The following is a 26,287-nucleotide window of genomic DNA, read 5'->3' as shown; positions in this document are numbered from 1 at the left end:
TTCAAAAATTTCGCAATTTTTTTTTTCTTTTCTAAAATGACAAGAAAGCGAAACTTAAATTTTAAAAGGAGTGTGAATCTATAATAATGTTTTGTTTCTTTTTTTAGCGGTCATATTTGAAGTTTTTCTCACAAACTTTTTTGTTTGATTTCTTTGATTGTTTTCATTTTTTTTATAATGAGTTTGTCTTGATTGATTATTAGAGTTCTCCTTCTTCTAGAGTTTTTAAATTTCACACTAGTGCTAACATCAATTTACAAATATTTTGAAAAGTGATTTTTGAAAGCATGTATAATAAGCATTATAAGAATTAAAAAAAAATGCAATAATTTAAATTGTTCCTATTTTTTTTTCCTTTTGTATTTGAAGCTTTTTTTCATAAGTTTTATTGGATTTTTTTGTTATCTTCGAGATTTCAACTTGATTGATTTCTCTATGTTATACTTTTATGATAGTTCTTTTGTTTTCAATAGTACCAGAATGAATTCGGAATCAAATTTTTGAAAGCATGAAAAGAAAGCATTAAATAAAGCTTAAGAAAAAGTAGAAATCTCTAATTTTATTTCTATTATTTCTTCTCTATGTTTAAGACCTTTTCATTATTTCTATAGCAAATCTTAAAAATTAACTTTAAAAGAGAATTTTTTTTTGCTTTAGTCTATTTTTATCACCATTTATACTTTTTGAATTAGTTTCTTATGCCCATCATTATTTAGTATTTTTAATAAAAATTATTGTTATCAATCAAATTTTTTTATTTAGTTACGTTAAATGTTATCAATTTTAGTAAAAACTGGTGTTTTTTTCAGAAAACTGATGAGCATATTTAGTTTTTTTTAAAAAATATTTGTTTGCTTTAAAGGTATTATTATTATTTAAAGAATAAATTTAAATAAAAAACTGTGCAATTTATACAGAGCTACGGACGTCACCAGAAAGATGTAATTGCTCAAAACGGAGTCTATTTTGTACTCATCAGAATATTTGGAAAGTTCCAGTTCTTTTACCAGAAAATCTACAAGAATTGTAAGTTTCATTTTTGTTTTAAATTTGTTCTCTAAAATAAATGTGCGTTTTATGAAACAATATAAGTTAAAGATTAACTTAAAGTAAAATTATCTGAAAAACTATACATATTTTTCTAATATTTTTATTTCTCCGGGAATCTTCTATGAATAAACCATTATACAGAATACAGTCATTTTTTTCCTGAAACGTTATTTTCTACCTCTTCAAACCGGACACTACTTTTTCCATATTAGAAAAAAAAATTCTGCTTTCACTATTTTTGCTTAAACTACTTTGCAAGAAAAATTTAACTTTTTACCATTTTTAAAGCAAGAAAATTTCTTAATTTCTTGGCTTATCCATAACTAGAAGTATTGTTAAGCTATTTCACTACCAAAGAATCAATCTTTCTCTAAAGGTCCTCATCAGAACAGGACACATCCTTTACGATATATATATATATATATATATATATATATATATATATATATATTAGGTAGACACATATAAAGAATAATTTTTATCTTAGGATAATTATTCTTTATTCAGAAATATCGCATTTATAGCAATAGATGTGTCTTGACAACGACTATTTGCTTTTACCATTCTTGTTTCTCTACCATTTAGTTTTTTTATTTTATTCATGTTTTTCACGTTAATTTGTATATATATATATATATATATATATATATATATATATATATATATATATATATATATATATATATATATATATATATATATATATATATATATATATATATATATATATATATATATATATATATATATATATATATATATATATATATAGATATATATATATATATATATTAAGAAAAATGAAAACTTAGTAATAACGATTATGAAAGGTAAAAACCATAACTTTTATTTTACAGTAACTAAAAATAGCAAAAACATTCAAACTTAGATACCATTTTAAAAGGTGTTTCAATACCATTTTTTTACCTATTCTAATGTACACTGAATGTGATGTTCCAATTTCCCACCTAAAATTTTGTAATTATTGAAATTTTGCTTTTTAGGTTTAAACGTTGATCATATGTTATGATCAATTGTAGTAATTTTGCTTATAAACTAATTTTTTAAAACTTTTTCATAAAATTATGCGCTGAGTAAAGTAAAAGCGATATAAAATCCTTTTGATACTTTCAAGCGACGTCAGGCGTGGGTCAGCCAATCAAGTATGACACACCCATCTGATGTGACGTTGCTAGCAGGCATCCAAGTATCCAATAAAATATGTTATTCAAATCGATTTAGGGTGATAATAAACCCAAGCCTTTAAGCTGTACCGTTAATACGCCATGCACAACCACGAGATAAGACGAAACCATGTGATTAGTTTACAAGTACCCAATTGCGCATAACCAACTAAGCTTCAGAAACGATGCTCATTATAAACTTATATAGCAAAAATTATACTATATTAAAAAAATAATAATAAAATACCGTGTTAATATTTTTCATTTTAGTTTCACGAGTGTTCATTGAAATAGGTTAAACATATTATTTGATGCAAGAAACCTACTCACTGTTTGACGTCACTCACAAGGGAAACTAGGGAAGTGTGACTCGCCAATTTTGAAGTAATCTAGTGGGATGTATGCCTTATGAGGAATAATTGTTGGGGGCAACATTCGTTTCGGCCCATAGAGGGTCCTATGAGAGATAAAAAATAATTAAGTATGTAGAAAAATCGCTATTTCATTACTTCAATGCAGACTATTAGTTATTGTAATTGTTAATTATAATTTCTAATACTCAATAGATGGCGCTCTGCGCAGTAATGTAAAATCGATAGTTTTAATATTGGCGCCCAACGTGGGGCGCCAATATTAAATACGGTGATATGATCTCTCAGATCTCGGGGTTTCAATCATTACAAACGCCTTTTAACATAAAATATATTTAATAACAAGAAGGATGATGATGATGGTACAGTGGCATGGAGGAAACTGATTAGAAACTAACGATTTTGCATTACTGCGCAGAGCGCCATCTATTGAGTATTAGAAATTATAATTAACAAACTTCCCCCCGATGAACTTTTAGTTCATAACAATTTAGTCATTTCATATATTAATCAAAGTTATTTTTCTCAAATGTAAGGTACCAATATTTAAAATATAATATAATCTTACCTTTTTACAATATGAGCCCTTCTTAATTATATAAAGATTATAATGCAATAATATCAATTGATATTTACTTAAATTTCAATAATTTCATTTTTAAGGTAATAATTTGTTAAAGGTTTAAACTAATGCTCATGAAACATATTATTTTAAGAATTCAATTAATATTATTGCATTATAATCTTTCTATAATTTAGAAGGGCTCATATTGTAAAAAGGTAAGATTATATTATATTTTAAATATTGGTACCTTACATTTGAGAAAAATAACTTTGATTAATATATGAAATGACTAAATTGTTATGAACTAAAAGTTCATCGGGGGGAAGTTTGTTAATTATAATTTCTAATACTCAATAGATGGCGCTCTGCGCAGTAATGTAAAATCGTTAGTTTCTAATCAGTTTCCTCCATGCCACTGTACCATCATCATCATCCTTCTTGTTATTAAATATATTTTATGTTAAAAGGCGTTTGTAATGATTGAAACCCCGAGATCTGAGAGATCATATCACCGTATTTAATAGTAATTATCTTATACTCCAATTAATTTTATGGTACTTTCACGTACTATATAATGCATATTTATTGTCAAAATTGATTTCGAAAATTTTGTATATCTGTAGTTTTTCAGAAAAAAAAATTAAAAAAATTGGCATTTTTTAGAAAAAAAAAAATTGGCATCAAATTTTTAAAATTCTTTTTTTTCAAAAAATTTTCCAATATGAAAACTAGTAAACAGTAATAAATTTCATTTATATGAGAGTCGAAATATAATACTCATTTTCCATAACTGATGGAATTTTTTCATATTTAATGTGTATCCAAAAATGTGATTTATAAAAAAAAAATTTTTTTTTTCATATTGTTAGATCTTGCAAAAAAATCTGAAATAATTTATGTGATTGCATAAAATTAAATTTCATTTATAAAAATGTTTTCAAATTTGTTTGGCGGGAAATTTGAACTTAAAAAAATATTTCAGTTTTCAATGATTTTCTTTTTTTCTTGAAAGGTCAACCGTACTATATAAACAAAATTTGCAAGTATTTGTCGCTTTAATAGACACATTTTTTTTCTTAATTTTTTTTATTGCACAACTGATAAAAAAATGAAAAAAAAATAAGTTTCAAAAAAATTTAAATTTTTTGCCAAAAAATTAACATATTATTAAAAAAAATTGTCCTGTGAATTGTTCAATATTTTGTCAAAACATTGCTATTTTTGAAATATTATTCATACAATTATCTTTATACCTGATATCCTAGCTAAGGCCAACTTTTAAAGTTAAATATTTCAAAAATTAGCTAGGATATCAGATATAAAAATAATATTATAAAGATAGCAATGTTTTGACAAAATATTGAACAATTCACAGGACATAGATATCAACAGATTTTCCACTTAAAGTGACATATCACTTCAAATTTTGTGTGTACAGTACAGTTGATCTTTTATGAAAAAATCGAATTGAAATATTAAACATTTTTTAAGTTCAAATTTCCCGCCAAACAAATTTGAAAACATTTTTATAAATGCAATTTAGTTTCATGCAATCACATAAATTATTTCAGATTTTTTTGCAAGATCTAACAATATGAAAATAATTTTTTTGTTTTGTAAATCACATTTTTGGATGTTACATAAGCTATACTAACAAAAAATTCCATCGATTTGGTAAAATGCGTATTATATTTCGACTCTCATATAAATGAAATTTATTACTGTTTACTAGTTTTCATATTGGAAAATTTTTTGAAAAAAAAAATTTAAAAAATTTGATGCCAATTTTTTTTTTTTTAAATGCCAATTTTTTTAAATTTTTTTTTCTGAAAAACTACAGATATATATAAAATTTTCGAAATCAATTTTGACAATAAATATGCATTATATAGTACGTGAAAGCACCATAAAATTAATTGGAGTATAAGATAATTACAATAACTAATAGTCTGCATTGAAGTAATGAAATACCTATTTTTCTACATACTTAATTATTTTTTATCTCTCATAGGACCCTCTATGGGCCAAAACGAATGTTGCCCCCTAAAATTATTCTTCATAAGGCATACATCCTACTAGTTTATTTCGAATATAGATATATATAGTAGATATATATAGTATAGATATATATAGTACGAGTCACACTTCCCTAGTTTCCCTTGTCAGCATCACGTTGAATTACTATATCGTATTAATTTACTGAAGCCTTAGTGCAGTGCAAACTTGAACCATATTAGTATTTACAATTTACCAATGTTGAAGATATGATACCATGGTTTACTAGGATACTAGAAATTCATAATACTATGGTTTCACATGGATGAATTTAATTTTTCAAGAAGAGTGGCACAACTGTTACAGTAAAGAAAAATGCTTTTAATCACTATGGGACAAGGATTAAAAACGCTTTTTTAAGGGAGTTTAAAAAAGGTTATAAGTTGATTTTCAGTTCAACATGCTGTTGCCGATAAAAGAATTACAACTGAGCAGTGTAAAGTAAATAAAACGAAAAACTGAATTATTAATAAAGCATAATCAAGTTTAACTACCAAAATATTTAATTTGTAAACTTAAACTTTGACTTTTATCATTTGTTATCATAAACGCAGGTTTTTTTATTTTTCTTAATAAAAGTTGTAAGAACAACGTTAAAATGAAAACTTCATTGCAAAAGCGATAATCTTTACCTACTATTGTTAAAAAATGCAAACTATTGTTTTTTTTAAATTCTTCCTTTTTAATATTTGTTTATAAGCTTATGTCTTGATTATATTGCAGAGATTTATCCGGAAATAAACTTCACCTTATTAGAAAGTCCGATTTTCCGGAGCTTTCAAATCTTGACACTTTGTAAGTATGAAATTTTCAAGTTAAATAAAGAAAGAAATCTTAAAGCTGCAGTTCAAAATCACATACCTGCTTCGAGAAAATTTTTAACACAAGGCTATGATACTTGTATTTAAAGCATAATATTTTTAAGATTGATTTTTGCAGTGCTATTAAGACAAAATGTAATCAGTACTTTTTATTCTAATCACAATTAATTTTATCAAAAACAATATTTCAAAAAATTAAATTGTTGTTGTTGTAGGCAAGGGAATTAAATTAAAAATAAATAAAGATTTCTTTCTACCACAAATAACGCCACTTAGAAGAGTTCTTTTTCAAATAAAATGATCGTAACTAAAGTTTCTATATGCAATTACCTGAAAAACCAGGTTTTTAACTGTTTTATTTCGTACAGCTATTAGATATTATTCCTGAAAGGTCTTAAAAGTAAAGCATTCCAGCAACAGCCCGCTGTGAGCCAGGAGGGTCATGGAGGATAAGACTCGTGGGTCTCGACTAAGAGTTTCGAGACCCACGAGATTTTATTTCCCAGAGAATCTGGTACCCATCTAACTGAAGCTGGGTGGGTTGCAAGCCACCAATGGAGATCCAACCCCAGCTCTTTACAATAACAGCTCATAGCCTTAACCTCTGAGCAAACATGACTCAGTGGTATTAATATATATGAATCTATTTACATCTATTAAAACAATTGTTTATAGCCAGTAACAAATCGTTTTTCTTTTTATAAAATGCTTACGGTTAGTTCTAAGAAGCCAGCTAACTTTTCCTTGGTAGTACCAGTTTTGACACGTAGTAAAAAGTTCAAGGTGTTTGGTGGAAAATTATGATCTCCTTAGTCGCTTCCTAAAACAACATAATTTCCTCTACTAGAGTCTGTTGGACTTATCGGCAAATAATTGCTTACAGGAACACTAGCTAATAATTGCTTTTAAAAAAGCTTGCCCCTATTACTATTAAATGAGATTAACCAAGTTCTCCAAAATAGTTTGCAACAGTCTGTCTAACAAAAGAACTCTTCCCATCTTAGATTCTGGTGATGTCTACCTCTATGGAAACAAGAAAATATACACTTCAAAGGGATTTTAATACTTTTCCTGCTAACTGAGTCTTAACTTGTTCTAAATATTTAAAATATTAAAACACTCCTATAAATAGTTTATATCCTGTTTGAAATAGTAACATTTGTAACTAAAGTCATCAACATACGAGAGGCGTTTTCTCGTCAGAAAACAGAAAAATAGTTCATTTCATAGCGATAGTTTATTTCATAACTGGTGTTTAATAGACGACCCAATTTGAGTTTACGACTGTCAAAATTTAACTCCGTAGACTTGTATTTTTGAGCCCAACCAAGAAGACAAGGGAATTCCTGGATTGAGTATTGGGACAAATTAGTTTTCGAGTAGGACTTTTTCATGGAACTAACCCGCATTTGCGTTACATTGAGAGGAAAAACACGAAAACCTCTCACGGTTAGCCAGGCGGTAAGGAGATTTTAACCTTTGATCCATCTATCACTAAAGATATTTTACTTCCCTATCTATGGTTGACGCGCAGTTGGCAGCAGAATTCGTATTAACCAGCCACTGCTAGGAATCGAACCTGGTCACCTCAATGGAAGGCGAAACTGATATTGCTTATAAAAGGTTTTGCCTGTCTAACTGGCGTATAATTGCATAAAACAGAGCTTGTTAGATTCGCTGACGATGATATTGTTTATAAGATGGCCTATGGACAAACCTTCAAATAATAATGCATAAGAAAATCTGCTAGATTCATCGATAAATAATAGCGTATGGAAAAAAGTATTCTTATTCATTTAAAATAACTCAAAATTATTTTTAATATCTAGTTTAATTATTCTGAAGGAGAAAGAAAAATTCCTTGCTTTTTAAAGTATGACACACAATTTAAATAACGCTTTATTTTTAAAAGTTTAGAAAAGATTTTAAATCTTTACAAAATCTCAAAGTAACATAAAAAGAAATTAATACACATTTTAAAAATTTTTATATATTAATTTGGGAAAAAATTTAAAATGTACTCGAAATTTTGCACCTGATAATTTATCATATTTCTATTTAATTTGTAGGCTGTTGACATCGTCAGAAGTAACTTTATTGAAGCCCGGGGCATTGGGAAATCTGTCGAACTTGAAAAAACTGTAAGTTTAAAATTTAATTCCTATTTAACTAAAAAAAGAAACATTGTTTTGAACAGAAATTACATTTAGTTTTAACAACAACGACATAAATGAAGGCGTCTACGTATCAGCAAGGCTGAAGATATTTAATAAAAATTGTATTCCATGCAGATTCAAATAAAATTCAAAGCAAGGATTTAAAATTAAATAAGAAATTCATTTTTTCAATTTATTTCCATGCAGATTATCAGATATAGTTCGGCTATTCCTGCGTTAAATAACGAGCGTATATGGGATTTACTTTTTCATATACTTTTTCATCAAAATTCATAAAATGAATGAAATTTCAATAGCATATTTGCTATTTCGAAAGGTATTGCTTGTGTTGGTAATGTAACATCCTTTAATCAATTTTTTTCATTCGGAATAATATTATTTGAAACGCAAAACCTAAACAAAGGGTAATTTCTATTTGATCTGGTCTTATTTATCAGAAACAGGGGTTTCATCTTTGAAAATCATGGCTTGAAATAAACTTTTAAATCTATAAAAATTTCAACCTAATCAGTGTTCACTGTGTTCATGTCATACAAATTAGAAATTCTAACCCCTAAGTAAATTTCAATCAAGTTAATTTGTATTATTTGATCAATATTTTAAAATGTTTTCCTTAATATAATTTATATTTTAAAAGTGTTTTTTTTAATTTAATAATTGTTGAATTTTTAAAAGAAATCACCAGCTGTTTTTTTAAAAATTCTTTTATCATTTTCTTCATAACATGAATGCAAAGAATTTTCCAATAACTACTATTTTTTGCCAATACCAATACTATTATTTATTCATCAAATCACAAATAACTATCATTTTTCGCAAGAATCTGTTTTTATTTGTTAACTCTCTTTTTAACAGAAATATCAACAATATTGAAATATTTTATAACGGTGAAACACATCGAATTCTACTATAAACAATGCTTAAAAGTTAGTACTACGAGTATAGTCTTTCGTATTATCTCGTTTATTAATACACCACATTCCACCGCGTAAATTGATATGAAAGATATAATATGCTAAAAAAATCTATGATAAAGAGCACCAAAAGAACACAAACAACTAAGATTAGTGTAAGAGTGATATTTTGAAGATGTTGCATTGTCTACCATACATAGAAACGTCACGCAGTTGCAATTTCTACAACATACTAAGGTGAGTTACGGATTTTATTTCCTATTCTTTGTGTGGCTTATATCTTTTCTCAGGAGAGAATTATCTTCAATTTTCTTCATTCTGTATATTTTTTAGGTGTGCATGCTGATTTTTTTTAAATAACCAATATAAAGTTATTATGAACTGGATATATAGCTAAATTCAATTTTAAATTTTTCTTATTTTTAAAAATTAAATATTTCTTAGTTGAAGTGAAATATTTCTTAGCTAAATAAAAAAAAGTATGTTCTTGATAGTAAAAGAAAATTGTTGAAAAAATGTGACAGAGTTTCGTTAAATTTATCATTTTAATGCCAAAAAATGCATATGTGTATTATAGTTTTCTTTTTATAGATACTTGACCAGCAATAGAATAACAAGCATAGGCAATGGAACATTTAGAAGTAATACCAAGCTTAAGCTTTTGTGAGTGACTATGAAATTATTTTTTATTTAATCAAAGTAACTTTTATTGCTATTTCCTTTTTTAACAAATGAGTCCCCTCTATTGCTTTCGGATGACGTAAATCTCTTACGAATTAAAATAAAAAGGCGCAGAGCAGAAGTTTTAATTTAGACAACACTATAGGGAAAAATTAGAAATTTCTTTATCGACCAGAAGTCAGTTGTACTATTTTTTTATAATGGAAACTTTTTAAAATATTTAGCTTTTTTTTAATAACTTAAAATGTTAGCCTATTAAAAAACTACCAATGAGTTTGATTCTTTGATCTTTTGATTTGGTTCTCAAAATATAGTAAACACTACAGAATTCATTTTAAAATAATAAAAAAAATATTTGACCTCTCTAATTAGGTTTATACAAAATTTTAGAATTTTACATAATGTTTTGACCTAGTCAAATTTAGGATTTGTGGTTTTGAACCCATATTTCAACATAAAATCTAGGAAACATTAAATTTATTCTTTAAAAAATAAGTATAAAATAATTGTAATCAAAATGAGGAAATGGTAATAAGAATATCGAAGTTGAAAATATGTATTTATTAAGCATGATATGTAGCTTTTGGGGAACAAAAGTGAATATGGGGTGGTGATTAACATGAAAATTTTTATCACCACGTTTTATATTTAGATCTTCTGTGACCTGTGGTGCCCTTTAATTTTGAAAGAATAATTTGGTAATGCCTGAAATGGTATTTCAAGAAAAAGTAATAATTTAGGTCAATATCAACCTTTTCTGTTGCCAGTGATCTTTAATACTTTTGCAGTTTATTTTTAAAAAGACAAATAATTAGGGTTTATTCAAAAAATAATGAAAACAATTGTTTTTCCTTAATTTAGTGAAATAATAAATAAAATAAAGGGAAATAAAGCAGATAATTATAAAAAAAGCAGTGGTAAGAATTGGACAATTGGGTACAAGTTATAAAACTTTAATTCAATCTCGTTATCTGTTTAAAGGTGGAAAAAAACTAGTATGTAATGTATTGACCAGCAATGTATTGAATATCATAAGTGGTGTAAGAACAGTAAGAACATTGAAAGGACTGCTAATAAACATTGTTGGTGGTGCTAAAAAGTTTTGTCTGTTTGTTTTTAAGGTGAAAAATAAATAGTTATTTTAACAAGAACGAAAGTATATAGTATAAGCAATTCTACAAGTAAACGCCAATTAGGCGGCCAAAAAAAAAATTAAAAAAATTTTGGGGGGCACACTATTTCTACATGAATTTTCTTCTTTTTTACACCCTAAAAAGGCAAGAAAAAATCGTGAACATTAAATTTTTTCTTTGTGACATACTTTAAATTTGACATACTCTTCCTGACATACTCAGATAAATCTGAACCATTTATTCAGATAAAACGATTTTTACATAAATATAATATTATTATACTCTCTAAAATGTATTTATAGAGATTTCATACTATAATATTATATTTCAGTATAAAAATTGGCGTTTATTTGTAGAATTGCTCATATCGTCGTTTTGAAACTAAACCGTGGTAATTCAAAAAAGCAAGTTTTTCAGGAGAGCAATTTCTAACTTTCCGCGCTAATGCTAATCGCGCCAATGCGATAACGATTTATCTGCTCTCTAAATTAATTTTATGGAACTATGAAGATAACACTTTGTTTCTCTAAAAGGGTGATTTTCTTTTTACACAAAATGACCCAAATATCTCATTTTTCGATTTACTACGGTTAGTTTCAAAGCGACGATATGAGCAATTCTACAAATAAACGCAAATTAGGCGGCCAAACAAAAATTAAATGTTTTTTTTGGGGGGGGGCATGCTAGTTCTACATCAATTTTCTTCTTTTTTACACCCTAAAAAAGCAAGAAAAAATATTAAACATGAAATTTTTTCTTTGTGACATATTTTAAATGACAAAATGCCAATTTTAAATTTTTCCCGATTTTTTCAATTTAAGAACTTTGATTAATTTTTTTTATTTTCGTTTTTTATACTAAAATATAATCTCATAGTACGAAATCTCTATAAATACATGTTAGAGAGACATTATAATAATATTATATTTATGTAAAAATCGTTTTATCTGAATAAATGACTCAGATTTATCTGAGTATGTCAGAAAGAGTATGTCACATTTAAAGTATGTTACAAAGAAAAAATTCCACGTTCACGATTTTTTCTTACCTTTTTAGGGTGTAAAAAAGAAGAAAATTCATGTAGAAATAGTGTGCCCCTTCAAAAAAAAAATTTTTTTTAGCCGCCTAATTGGAGTTTATTTGTAGAATTGCTCATATAACGCCTCTATAGTAGCTTTTCCCTTAATAGACGCCTCTAATTTAAAGACAACCCCAATGTAAGGGAGTATTTTTTGGTGTCCCTTTGAATAGAAACTTCTTTAAATAGAAATAGGAAGAATAAGAGTCATTCGATGTAAGGGACATGAAATTTTTTTTCGAAATGTAAGGTACATGCAGATAAACAAAAAATAAATATTGAAATATTCTTTATCTATCGAGTGAAGAAAGAATGAAATTTTTCTACACATAAATAAAGTTAAAAAAGTAAAAGGGTTATTAATATTGTTATAAAAGCAGACGTACTATAATTTCAGTTCTATCATGAATTTTTTTTTCTTAGTGTTGAAACAGAGAGAGATTCAATTGTAAATTGATAATTTACAATGAGTATAAGAAAATCGGTAAATTGATCAAAAACAATGTTTGAACAAGATAATCAGATAAAAGAAAGAAGATAAGAGACAACAGTTGTGAGAAAGGAAGGAGAATCTCAGGAGTTGTTAGTTTAAAAGTTTTCTTTTAGTTAAGTACAAAAAAGAAAAATTAAAAGTAATAAATTGAAAAGAAAATTATATAGCTGCAAAAAATGGGCTATTTGGTATCAAGTATAGGTGGAAGAGTTTAAGATTCATTAAAACCCGTTTACAATTGATAAAAGGAAAAATGTCAGTGTATTTTATCGAATAAATAGTGCACTCTTACTATTTACGTAAAAACAGTGTAACAATATAGTAAATATTACACGTCGCAATAATGATTCATTACAGATCTCAACATGGCGTTTGTTGGTAGTAAAGTGTGTAGAGTAAAGCAAATAAGTGACGTTATTAAGTACTCCATTGATGTTTGAGAAATCTTGTTTCTTAATAATGAAACTTACATAAAAAGCTGAGCGGAAAGAAACAAGCCCGCATAAAAAAGAGTTTTAATTAAAGCCATGAGTTTAAAAAAACAGGTAGGAAGTCTCAGTATTTTAAGGAAATTAAAAAAAAACTCAATTAAATAGTTGTATTAAGTGCTAGCTCTTAAAAACTCTTTTAAAAACATCATTTCATCCAGTTTTTTTTTATTATTTTTTAAATTAGATTCCATTCACGTTCCATTATTTTACATCTGTGGCGACTAGCTTAGAAACTCAATAAATCCTTAATTTAATTGAATTGCAGAAAATATAGTGACAAATCTTCTCTAACTTCTGCAATACACTTTTAGTACTAAAGCCCATTTTTTTAGATCACCTTTTACAGTATTTTTGTCCATGAACAGAAAAGAAAACGTGCCCTTTAGATGAAACTGTATGATAACTCGTATGGACACTAGTATGATAACTAGTATGATATCTGGACACTAGCATGTTAAGTATTGTCTAGATTATATTTACATCACAATAAGGGATTGTTTATCGCTTTGCGTACCCCCATTTTAAATTAAACTTCTGAAAACTATTTTAATAACTTAACAAAAACATCATGTAATCATCTACTTTAGATTCCAGACAATCAATTGATGCATATTTTAGTACGAATGTCAGTACTGTAATACTTACGTTGGTTGTTTCCACCCATCTGGATTGAAGAACTTTTAAATTCATGAAATATTAGGGAGATCTGAAAGTAATGTCATTTCGATGCACTTGATATTTGTTACCAAGATTTTATTTTTTATCAAAAATGCATTCAACAACCCTTCAATTCCGGATCGTAAAAAAAGGGATTTTTAAGACTATCGAATATTCAATGCGCCGAAGCGTCATTACTTTCCAGGTTTTATGAATATTTACAAACATGATAATTACAACACAACTCGAGCTTACACCCTTGAGTTTACACACACTTTTATTTGGATTTCGAGTGATATTATAGAAAAAATTGTACTTTCAATCAAGTTAATGATGAATTTAATTAAAAATAAAACATCTTTTTGAAAGAAAAAAAATCTTGTTTGCAAGTGTTCCAACAATTAAAATATATAAATGTGCAATGATTTTAATATTTTATTTTAGTTACTGAAATTTTTACAACGATTACTTAAATATTTTTAATATAATCAGTTATACTTTTAAAAAAAATCGTTTTCTTTAAAATGTAACTCTAAATGTATGCATATTTAAAATGTATTTGAGTGGAATAAAATATTTAAATTTATTATGTGGACTTGAAGAGAAATATTTAGTTTATTATAACTCACTTAGTTATTTGGAGTTTTAACAGCTTGTACATTGTTTTATTATTATTTATTAAGGAAATTTGAATTTATTATTAAAGTTATTTATCATTACTGAATTATGCTGCATTTATATATTTACATGTGTGAGAAATGTATTTACCAATGAAAAGAATTTTGATTTTTTCTCTATCCATGAAAATGCTTTATCATTAAACTAAAGTGCAAATAAAACTAGTGTTTTGAGTTATGAGATTTTTAGAAAAATGCCGAGAAAGTCTTTAACATTACAGAAAGAGGAGAGTGTGTTTTAAGAGTTAACTTCATTTGCCAGATAAAATTTTTTTAAATTTTTTTGTAAGCAACATAATACTTAAAGAAATTAACTAATTTAAATAAATTAGTTAAATACTATGGAAAATTAGTAATATTAAAAATTCATTAATTAGTTCATTAAATATTGCATTTGTATTTAGACAGCAAATAATTTCCTGCAATTTACTCTAAAATGAAAAATGCTTTTTCGAAAATTAATTGAAATTTAAAAGTATGAAACGATTTTATTTATTCAAAGATTTAGTATAATGAATTAAGCAATAAATGTTTTTTTTTTAAAAATTCAATATTTCGAAAGTGTTGGAGAAAATAAAAATGTAACCTGTTTTTTAAAGGTAAACTTTTAGTTTGATTGGGGTTCAAACATGAAAAAGAGCGCAAACTATTCACATCTATTCAAACAGAAATATTCTAGCACAACAGTGAGTGATTTACGATGACAGCTTATACGCCTCTCAATTTGTGAGCAGTTGGAGGTTGAGGGGGAAGGAAATATTCTAGTTCAGAAAAAGACGTGATCGCCGCTCCAGAGCTAGAACGTGAACCCGTGCATGCACGGGCAAGCCGCTTTTCGTATAGAAATCATGCCCGTGATATAACGGGCTTGACGCCAGGAGGGTTAACTTTTTCACGAATTATGTCGAATTATGAACAATCGAGGAAATACCCAGAGTAATAACCGTTTTATCAATGGTTAATAAATTCACTTATGATTGCTAACGCAAAGAATATTCTTTGGCATAATATTCGTGTGGTAAACTCTTTGGGAATCTCCTGTTATAGCATTGGTCGAAACATGTGTTAGAAATATAATATTAATAAAAGGTTGTTAGATGATTGTTGTTTATTTTCCGTTTTTATGCACGTAATTTGCAACATACATTAGCGATTTCGGATAGAGCTTGTGACCTCATGTTTTTATGTGTTTTTGTTTCATTCTTGTATGTTTGATTAGCCTTTATATTTTAGACTTAATTGTTTGCATCGCCCTTTGTATAGGATGCACGTGTTTTTTGGTTTTCCACTCCAGAGTGACCATTTCATCAATTTGGATGCAGCATGTGAAATAAAGAGATCAAATTTAAAAAACCTAAGTAAATAGGTCAATGAAAGTTGAAATTATACTATGATTTGAATTTAACTACCTTTGTTAAGAAATACTCTCACAGTGTGAGTGACAGTGTGGATACGGACATTGTGTTTATATCCAAGAGTGTTTATGTCCAGGGAAATAGTCAGCATATATCTGATACCGTGAAATACAACTAATAAAAAAAGCTGGTCAATTTATTATATTGTTAAATTAAATTTAAACTAAGTTTTAGTCATAGCGTAAGCATTTTCCCTAAGTTCTTCTTTTTAACATTTTATGAATGTGTTTAAATATATCTCTGAACCAGTAAAATGACATGTAGCTACATGCAAAACACAAAAAGTTTAAAGATACGAGGCACAGAACACGATCCAATACAATTACTTATGGTACATTTTTATGAAAATTGATTCTACGTTTAACCATAATATCGGTAATTTGAACCATAGTAAGATGCATATTTGTTAGAACGTATAAATTTGAACTATATTTTTTTTCAAGTTGAACAATGAATCGTATAATTAAGTTTAAGATTGCAAAAAATTTGAACGATATCGTGGCTCAACAGGCTTCAACATTTCCAAAAGTATGTCAAATCGCTTTCTGCTATTTTTAAATTTGTTTGTTTAAGCGCTTCTTGTAAGTTTATCCTCCAGCTCAAATATAACGTTACTTTCTTTTGAAACCGAAAATAATACTGTGAATTAAGGTTTGTATAATTTTAAAATTGCCGACCTGGTGGCCGAGTGGTTAGCGTGCCTAACTGCGGAGCCGATGGTCGCGGGTTCGAATCCTGCTCAGGGCATGGATGTTTCTTTCTCTCTGTGTTCTATGTCCTTTCTCCTTTGCGTGTGATTGTGTGAATGTGACCCACCCTATAAACGGGATTGTGGTTGTGTGACGTGAGCGATGTTGCTCCACCGCCGTGGCTTCGCCACAGGTGCCCACTGGGTAACGAGAAGAGAGTAGAAGTTCTGGTATTTCTGTGGCCAATGGGACAACCCCCAAGTGCCCGCCATTAAAAAATAAAAAAATAATTTTAAAGTTTCCCTTTAAATCTTCCAGCTGAGGCTGCAGATTAAAAGAATTTTTTTTTACTATGTTCTGTAAAAGAAACAGTTTAGAAAGAGAGCATTTTTAAAATTTCCAATTTTCAGAACATATTGAACCAATTTTATTTAAATAGTAGGTTTCGTCATTCAATATTATGTATTTTAAAGGGAAGATGGAAGGTTCCTAACAAAAAACTTTTAAAAAAAAAAATTGGAACAAAATATTTATTTTGACATTCATTATAAAATCTAATGTATTTGTGACCAGTGTAACACATTAATGATTGACTAAATATTTTAAACTCAAAAGCATCGCTGCAAAATCTAGAAAATGTGTCCAACTGTGGGAAATTTCTGAGATAGCTTGTAAGTATTCTCCAGCACAACATAAACAGATACCTTTGTCTCCACAGTTTTTCTTAAAAAGAACAAATTGAAAAAAATTGTTAGTCGACAAACATTATTAGTTAGCTGAAAAACATTGTTAGTTACAAGTATAAGTGTAAAACAACAAAGATCAAATGAAAAGAATTTTTGATTTTCATTTCTGACGAATACAGAATTAATTTCCTCTTCTTAAATTTGGAACCAAGCACTTAAGCTTCTTAAATTTTGACACACGCACAAACATTTTCAATTTGCAGTCGTTTTCATATTTATCTTTAGCATTGGGGGAAAGAGAACAAAATTTTTTAACGTTGCTCAATTACCAACTCAATTATCTGTTTTCGTTACATTAAATTCATTCTATCCACTTATTTCTCAGTATACGCCGACCAGTCTGTGTAGGGGGCAGGGAACTGTCCTTGCATCAGAAAGGTTCTGGGTTCGAATCCCGGGCAAGGCATGGATGTTTCTTTCCCTCTATCTGTGTTCTATGTCCTTTCTCCTTTGTGTGTGAATGTGTGAATGTGACCCGCCCTATAAACGGGTTGTGGTAGTGTGACGTGGGCGACGCTGTTCCACCGCGGTGGCTTCGCCACAGGTGCCCACTGGGTAACGAAAAGAGAATTAGCAGTTCTGGCACTTTCTGTGGCCAATGGACAATAGCTCCAAGTGCCCGCCATTAAAAAAAAATTCTCAGTATACTGGTCAATTTTTTATACTGGTAATTGTCTGCAAAGCACTTGAGATGGAATGTTAATGAATTAAATTTTTTATTTTATAACTATCGTTGAACAGCCCATCAGGTTTTGAGTTTACGATCAACTATATTCAACTCTGTATCTCTCAATCCAGTTAATCTCTTGAACCTAATCCAAAAGACAAGCAAACTCCTGGTTAGCCTAACGGCAAGAGGACTTTAACGCATGATGCGTCTATCACTGAGGATAGTTCACGTCAGCAGTGTGGTCGGTGCAAGCCGGGTGCTGAATTAGTATCGACCAGTCATCGCTGGAATTCATACCCCGGTCACTTCATTGGGAGGCTAGTGCTCTATCCCTTGAGCCACCGTGATTCGATGAATTTCATTTGAAGAAATTTTAAATAGGCGCAATTCAGAACACTAGAATCTATTTAATAATCCTACATAATGTTCGGGTTGAAAATTAGCAATATACATATTTGTTAGGGAAAAATTAAAGTTTTCATCTGGATTATGGAAGATTTGAATAAAATTTTTCATGTATAAATTTTTTTATTTTACACTTCTGAATTTGATAAGTAAAATTTGCTTGATATTTCTGCTTATTTTATTACAAAAAATTAAAATTTACGTTTTTCAAATTAAAAAATAAAACTTTAGGCTCATTGTGGGAGAACTGACTATTTTTCAATTTTGCAAAATTTATTTTTTAAACATATAAGAACGGTGACACATTTATTTCAAATTGAAATTACGAAAAAAGTTGTTTTTAACTTTTTCCGATACACCCTATTCAGATGTGTTGTTTACATTACAGTATTATGCCTTTATTTTAGTTTTCAAGTTTAGCAATAAATAAATATTTTTCTTACGACTAAAGCAATTATAGAATAATTCACTTTGCCTAAATGCATTAAAATATTTGATTAATGATTCTCGATAAATTAGCGTGTTTTGAAATATACGTTATATTCAGAAACTTTTAGACTACTGATTAATAGAATATCGATAATCGCACCAACTTGGAAAATAAGTTTGACTGGATAAAGTTCTCCAAACTCAACATGAAATTTGTTTTACAATTGGTAATGAAACTCATAACGAGATTATTTTTTTGTTTAAATTTGATGCTTAGTAAAATAAGTTGGAATAGTCCAAGTTGTTCCTAAATATAGTATTATTTTAAGCTTAATATTAAATGTACATTTAGCATATAATAAGTATAATTAATAGGTTTATAATAATTGTTGATATAAACATCCAAAAAAAATATTGTAAATTTCTTTTTCTTGTTATTATAAGAAAATCAAGTGTCTCAAACGAAACGAACACTATTAAAAGCAATAAAAATTTCAAGTGTTTTTTTTAAATTGAAATATGATAAAATAAGTCACTTATGAATGTTTTAAGTAGTTAAAAAGTTTTAAATTATAAACTTTGCCTCAGTTTTGTACATTGAAAATCTGTTTTAATCGCATTGTATTGATTGCATATTATTTTTAAAACATAAGAGATCTTTCTTAGACTTCACTTCATTAAATATTGATTAAAAAATTTTTATTCAAAATTATATATATTTTGAGAACTTATAAACTAATAAATTGCAGTCATTTTCTTTATTCATGGAAGTATTAAATTGAGATTTTCTATTGTAAATCTGAGTTAGCAAAATAATGCACCATCTGTAAAGATATTGCAAAATTATTTTATTTTATCATTGTTTTTTTTTGTTCAATACTTAATATTATAGCAAGTCTTTTGAACCTTTCAAAATTAGATCAAAATTTGTCGAACTACTTCTAATATGCCACATTTTCTTTAATATATTACATTGAAGTTTTTGATTTAATAATAAATCAACTATTTTTTACACAATTTTTAAAATTTATACAGTAAAGTCAATTTCTAAAAAATATTAGTCTTCATTTCAAAGAAATCGATTGGTTATAATGGGATTTATAATTTAACGAAACTAAGAGGAATATTAATTGTATTAATTGATGTAAGAAAAGATTTTTCTTGGAAATCTCTAAGACATATAAACCTTTCCTTTTTTTGAAGAACTGCTAAGTAATAAATTAATTAATGTTTAAACCTTTATTCAGACTTTAGAATGTTCAAATTCTTGAACAAATCTGAGAATAAAAGTTTAATTGCCAATTTTGTTGCGAAAAAAGATAAACAAAATAAGACACGTTTTCAACATTTAACAACCTTCAACATTTAAATTACGAATTTGTCCACATCAGAGATTTTATTATTTTATGTTAAATTTTTTCAAGTAAATAAGGGGCTGGCTATAAGTAGTTAAATATTTTTAATTAATCTCTTAAGGATTATCTGTGGGTGTAGAAATTTTTATTGAATTAAAACTTTTTAATATTAAGAATGAAAATAAAGTCCTTTGATTACTGATCTTTAATAACTAATGCCTACATTAGATTATTTTTTCTTTCCAACCTTGACAAGTAACTTAATAATAAATTAAAATTGGTTTTGTTCCTGTGGTTTTTAATTAACTAATTGCTAGATATACACAGTTCTGTTAATTTATCTAGCAAACGCTTAGAGTTTTAAAAATGTCTTTTGCTAAAGGGTACTTCTTTAAAGGGTACTTCTTTAAAGGTTAGAGATATAATTTAAAGGCATTTTTTTTACTCTTACTTGGTCTATATGCTTCCAGCATTCATTACTTATTATAAAAATAACACTCGATTAATTTTTAATTGAATTTTTAGGCTATCAAATTATCTTGATAACAAATTAATAGAATAAAACTACAGTCGCGGCGGTAGTTGCTTTTTACCATTTCACGAGTGAGAAAACGACATTTTGTTGTTAAAATATAAGAAATACTTAAAAATATTAAAAAAATTATTTTAAGGGTCAAATAATTAGATTCATTATACTTAATTAATTTTTTTTAAAAAAAATAGCGTGGTTTCAATCATTTCATTAGTACATAATACACTTAACACCTGAACACAAAAGCGCTTGATTTATTTTTATAAAAACATTGTACAAAGTAAAGTTTTAGTCTATCTAGTGTAGTCATTTGTTGAGAGTAGCTGTCAAATTGAAACTTTGTTCTCTTATTTTTATTTTTAGAAATCAGGAAAATATTGAAAAAAAAACCCTTCTAAGTGTTATAGGGGCTCAGTTAATATAGCATAAATAAATTGCTTTTTCTAAAAATTTTTCAAGCAGCGAAACATACACTGCTAGAATTTTCATTCTAAAATTACAGTAAAATAACCGCAGCAGTCTGCCTATCCGACTAAACGTAAAGTTTACGATAAAGAACATTTCTTACCTTTACGGTTTTGAAACCGCTTACAACTAGTATGGTTAAAAAACCAAGAATACAAAACTGTACGGTTTTCAAACTATTTACAACTAGCATGATTTTTTAAAAAAGAAATTTAACTGAACATTGGTGTTAGGCTTTTCGTTAGGTAATGGAGCTAGACAGTGGTAGAGTTGTCTTTTATTAAATGAACCGGTGAATGCGGTTTAATTAGTTTATCTGGTTGCTTAATCTTTCATCAGAGATGCGAAATACTAGACTTTTTTGTGTGAAGCAGTTTTATGAAGCTGCTCTCTATGCCAGAATAAGTGTATCGTATTTTAATAGTCCAATGCCACAAATTGGGTTGTACAGAATACTAGAAACTCTTCACGTGTTGAAGGACTTGAAAGAAATACTGTGGCGTCAAAACTGGAACTCGAACCCCCGTTTTGTCGGCCATGAGAGTGACAGATCAGCCCTCTTGGCAATAATATGTATACCCACCTGCAAGGAACTATGTGGCTTCATTAGGTGTGCCTGATTGGTGCGATAAAATTCTGGTTGTTTAACCGTATTAGGTGAAAGCAGTCAATAAACGGTTTTTCTCGCAGTTAACAGATTGAATACCATCTCATTAATGATTATTTGACTGTTTTGTTTGAGCATGATGAAATACAAATTAAATAAATTGTTATTTGACCATTTCTTCCGAGATATTTCCAACAGTAACATCTAAACACCATTAAAAAAATATTATTTTTTTTTTTTGGTGTTCATTGGCTTAGTTAACATCATGAAATAACAACATGCCTTATCATTTTGATTACCAAAAAATATTTTCTTTAACACTAGATTTGCCCAAGGAAGTCATTTTGACTGCTTTTTAATTTCAATTAGAAATGATGACACAATTTCTTAGAATTTTGTGACTTTTTGTATAACATATAATTTTTTTAGTGTTAATATTTGCTAATAACTTGTTATATAACTGAAAATAATATCAAAAATATTAAAAATTAATTTTAAACAAATTTCTTTATATATTAGTTATTCTTTCACAATGCAGTCATTTTGACTGCGTTTGGGCAAAACAGGTATTTCAGTCTTTCTAGTGTTAAGTATTTATAAATATGTTTCTTAATTATTTATATTTACTCTTGTCAATAGCCAGAATTATAGCTTTATTCGAATTTTTTTAACCGTAAATTAAATTTAAATTCAATCGTTGTTTGAGTTTGAATTCAGATGCATTTCATGCTCTTATCTTTTGAGAACTTTCCATATAACAGAAATTTTTCTTAAATAAATAGCAAAAAAATGGAATTAAAAGCAATAAGCTTTTTTTTTTTTAGGAAAAATACAGTAGCTTTAAACATTAAAATGGACTGCACGTATTTATTATAAAGCTTTGAAATTTACCACATCCACTTATGTTCATGGTTCTTTGGAAGTCATATGATGAAATTAAAAGATTGTCGTGCCTAAAAAGTTTTCCAGGAATATAATAGAATTGAGTTAAATTTAGGTTTTTTGAGCGTTTCAAGCCTCAAACACATACCTATTAAAAAATAGCGCATTATGAATACAGAATTTTAGATTTTAGAATTTGCTCATGCATCTGGGTAACCTTTAAAATGCTTTTAAAGCTCTAAACCGAGATTTATTATGAATGAAATATGTATCAGTAAGTTTCTTTTATGCGGAGAATAACTTTTTTTAAGTGTCAAGAAAAAGCTGCAAAATACCTTATTTATATTAATGGTGTTAGTGATAGATATTTGCAACAGATGGATACATATCAAGGGATGGAAAAATACAAAAAAAATATTTGTTACTTATTTAACTATTTGGAAGAAGTTTTTTATCAATATAACTTACATTTTTCTTCACGATTTTAAGAGTTTAAGAGTTTTATTTACTGTTGAAAATTAAATCCCCGTAAAAACAAACAGTTTCAGTTTACTACTAAGGTGAGGGAAAAGAAAATTGATTTTAGGATCTTAGGCTCAAAATGTTTTTATTGTTTCTTTATGATATTTAGTTTTAAAATCCTCTTTTTCCCAAAAGAACTTTTTTTTGATTTCAAACAAGAAAACATCTTTTCTTGCAGATCTACTTTTGGAGATTTAATCGTACTAATTGATTTTTACAGATCCCAGAACAAGATCCAATATTTACAGACAAGAATTTTGTCTTGGGTAAACATACCTCTTTTTCCCCCGATGAAATATAGGAGGCAGCAGCAATCTGGGAAATATAGTCCTCATAATTTGGTCAGGAGAGCGATTTAAGGTTTGGATTCTATAATGTTAATTTGACTTTTTGTGTGTTTCACAATATCTCAAAAATTCTTTAAACGAATTGAGAATTTTTTACACACAACTATAAAAATCGTTTGTCCAAAGATAATTCCATGCAAAAAATAAATTTGAGCAAGTATTTCTTATTTTAATTAATATGTTGAGTTTTATGGTATACAATTTTTACATTATTTTAAAGTATGTAATTTTACACGGCCAAATACAAAACTTGAGCGAATGGTTCCTGAGAAGTCGAATTTTAAAAAAGTCGTATACTTAAAATTCGATTTCTTACAAGCAACGAAATCGATTAAGCTCAAATTTCATATTTTGAAATGTAAACTTGCATAATTTAAAATGATGTTAAACATTATATACCTTACAACTCAAAATTATTTAGGACTATTATCCAGTAAAATAATAGATAATAAATACTTACTAAAATAAATTTTTTGTGTGTAATTATCTTTGGATGTACGAATTTTGTTATTGTGAGCGTGAATTTTTCAATTTGCTTAAAAATTTTTCGAGATATGGCGAAGTACTCAGTTAATAAAATTAACATTATGGGGTCCAAACTTTTGATCGCTCTTCTTTCCAAACTATTGGGCAAATATTTCCATGAATGCGGCTACCCCCTATATTTTGGGGGTCAGATATCCTAATCCATTGAATTTCAAGGTATTTTAATACAGAGAAAGTACGTTTTTGTTTCTGATTTCGTAACAAATATCGTCTGTAATAATTAATTAGCATATTTGAGGTCAGCCGCCGAACCATTAAGCTTGAGTCATAGAATGAAAAAATCCTAACATAAAATCGTTCTTAAAAAAATTTTTTTTAGGCTTATTGTACATTAAAATATTATATAAACGAAAGAGAACTTACTTTAAGACTTCGGGATAGTTAAAAGTGGGATTCTATACAAAAATGCAACGTCTTTTTATTTTTAAATAATATTTAATTTGGCCATAACTTCCCATTTTGTTAATCACAAAAGGTTTCCCAGATCGTGCTATTTAACTCGGAAGATTTTTCTCCCTGGGACATTTTCAGGAGACTTTTTTCCAAAAAGCCAACGACCATCTGCGGAAGTAATTGTGTGCGCAGCGACATATAAGCAAAATGGTCTTAGAAAATTTGGACAAAAAATTGTCATGTGAGCCAGCGAGACCATTTCGTTAAGTCCATTTTCCTGAAATGCTAATTCATGCACGGAGGAATGGTAAAATTATCGTACTGTATGGTAGTAATATTTCCGGAAAAAAATCCCATAATTTTAATAATTAAAATCAAGATATACGGTACTTAAGTTACTCCTTCGGTAATTTTTACACTCTTATTGTAACAGTAAGCTTGGAAATTTGGGTTTCCAAGCTTATAGTTCGTATTACCATACTTTTAGTATAAAAGTACAAAATTGAAAAGTAAATGCAACCAGATAAATGATTTTTATGCCTTGCTCTTAAGAATCATGATATAATTATCAAATTTTACCGCATTTACCAAATTTTATCACATATTGTAAAACCACATTTTATTGTTAATTTTACGAAAGTTATCACCAAGGTACTTCGGTAAAAAAGCTTTTTGGTGATTATTAAATTGTACCATATTTTGGTAGTTTTACCTATTATTTGTTCCTCAATTAACATCACACTCTACATTACACATTATGAATTAATGAAAAATCACAAATATTAAATAAAAAAGTGCTTTTGATCAAAATAACTTCTTACGTGGACTTGAGAACATTCTGTTTGGAAAACAGATTTTTATTACTATTATTTAGTTCCTTAAGCAAATCATATATTATTTAATATAGTTCTTAAATAACGTATTTTATTTTTAATGCTATTCCAGGGTATTGTCTCACAATCCTTTAAGAGATATAGATGCCGAGGCTTTTCAAGGATTGTATAACCTTGAGGAACTGTAAGTACGGTTAACATTTAAATTTAAATAATATTTGTTTCCAGTTCTTTTCCTTCAATTGAAGTGAAATAATGCTTTTCCCAATTGTAAAATAAACAACTGATTTAATTTACGATAAATTAATGTCTCACATGCACTACCAAAGAATTACGGGAGGAGATAAAATTTATTCCTTTTCAAGTGTTAAGTTTGAAATGAATTATGTTTAAATGTTTTTGTTTATTGAGAGGGCATCGAGAGTATAGCGTATAATGTAATCTCGTTACCAAAATAATTTAGTTTTTTGATGTCTCTGGAGAACACAAATCTCGAATTTTATGTAATTTAAATGCATTTCTGTCAGAGAGAATAATTTACTTGTCTGGAAAATACAATTACAGTTGACTTTTATTTCCTCTTAATACAATACATGTTATTTTGTGGAAAAAAAGATTTATAGAAACAGATTTATCTTCTTTAAATGCATAAAAATAGAAGAAAAAAAATTAAAAGGGAAATAAGTTTCTTTTAAAAGTAAGTGTATTGTAAAATATATTTAAATTTGAATAATTTTATCAAAGTAATAAAAAATGTCAGAATCTAGTAGAAATTATTTAACAGAAGTCTCATGTAAAATTACCGAGAATTGAAAACGAAAAGCTTCTGTAAAATAACAGCAAAATATTCACAGGAATTTCGTCAATTACTTTTCAGATATTAGAACTGAAGCCTCTGAGACTTTGGTTAAATACATTAGAGTTGAACATAAATCACTAAGAGATGATAGGAGAAAATGCAAATCTGCGGACCTCTTGCATTTAGTTAAAGAAATCGAATCTCGATCAAAACTGTGATATGCAAAGACGCTAGTCCCCACACCAAATGTCCGGCTACTTACCAATGAAATAAACAACAATGTTTGAAATGCCTTTCTCTCTTGA

The 26,287-nt window shown here is 27.8% G+C and overlaps 1 protein-coding gene across 4 annotated transcripts in view; it reads left to right on the top strand.

Annotated features, from left to right (window-relative positions):
* LOC107453006 (uncharacterized) overlaps window positions 1-26,287 on the top strand; it is a 195,213-nt gene that overhangs the window by 144,163 nt on the left and 24,763 nt on the right. For all 4 annotated transcript variants that reach the window (XR_015432636.1, XM_071182789.2, XM_043048231.3 and 1 more), the window contains 5 exons: window positions 918-1,026; window positions 5,949-6,020; window positions 8,116-8,187; window positions 9,729-9,800; window positions 25,296-25,367. Coding sequence is in view for 3 of the 4 variants with exons in the window: in XM_071182789.2 (XP_071038890.2) it covers window positions 918-1,026; window positions 5,949-6,020; window positions 8,116-8,187; window positions 9,729-9,800; window positions 25,296-25,367 (397 nt within the window). In the remaining variant the exon portion in view is untranslated. The remainder of the gene's footprint in view (window positions 1-917; window positions 1,027-5,948; window positions 6,021-8,115; window positions 8,188-9,728; window positions 9,801-25,295; window positions 25,368-26,287) is intronic.

Source organism: Parasteatoda tepidariorum, chromosome 3 (assembly GCF_982258835.1).
Source record: "Parasteatoda tepidariorum strain Cologne lab strain chromosome 3, Ptep-v5.0, whole genome shotgun sequence".
NCBI classification, from domain to species: Eukaryota; Metazoa; Arthropoda; class Arachnida; order Araneae; family Theridiidae; genus Parasteatoda; species Parasteatoda tepidariorum.
Note: the sequence above shows the minus strand (reverse complement) of the source record. Positions and strands in the feature narration are given on the sequence as shown.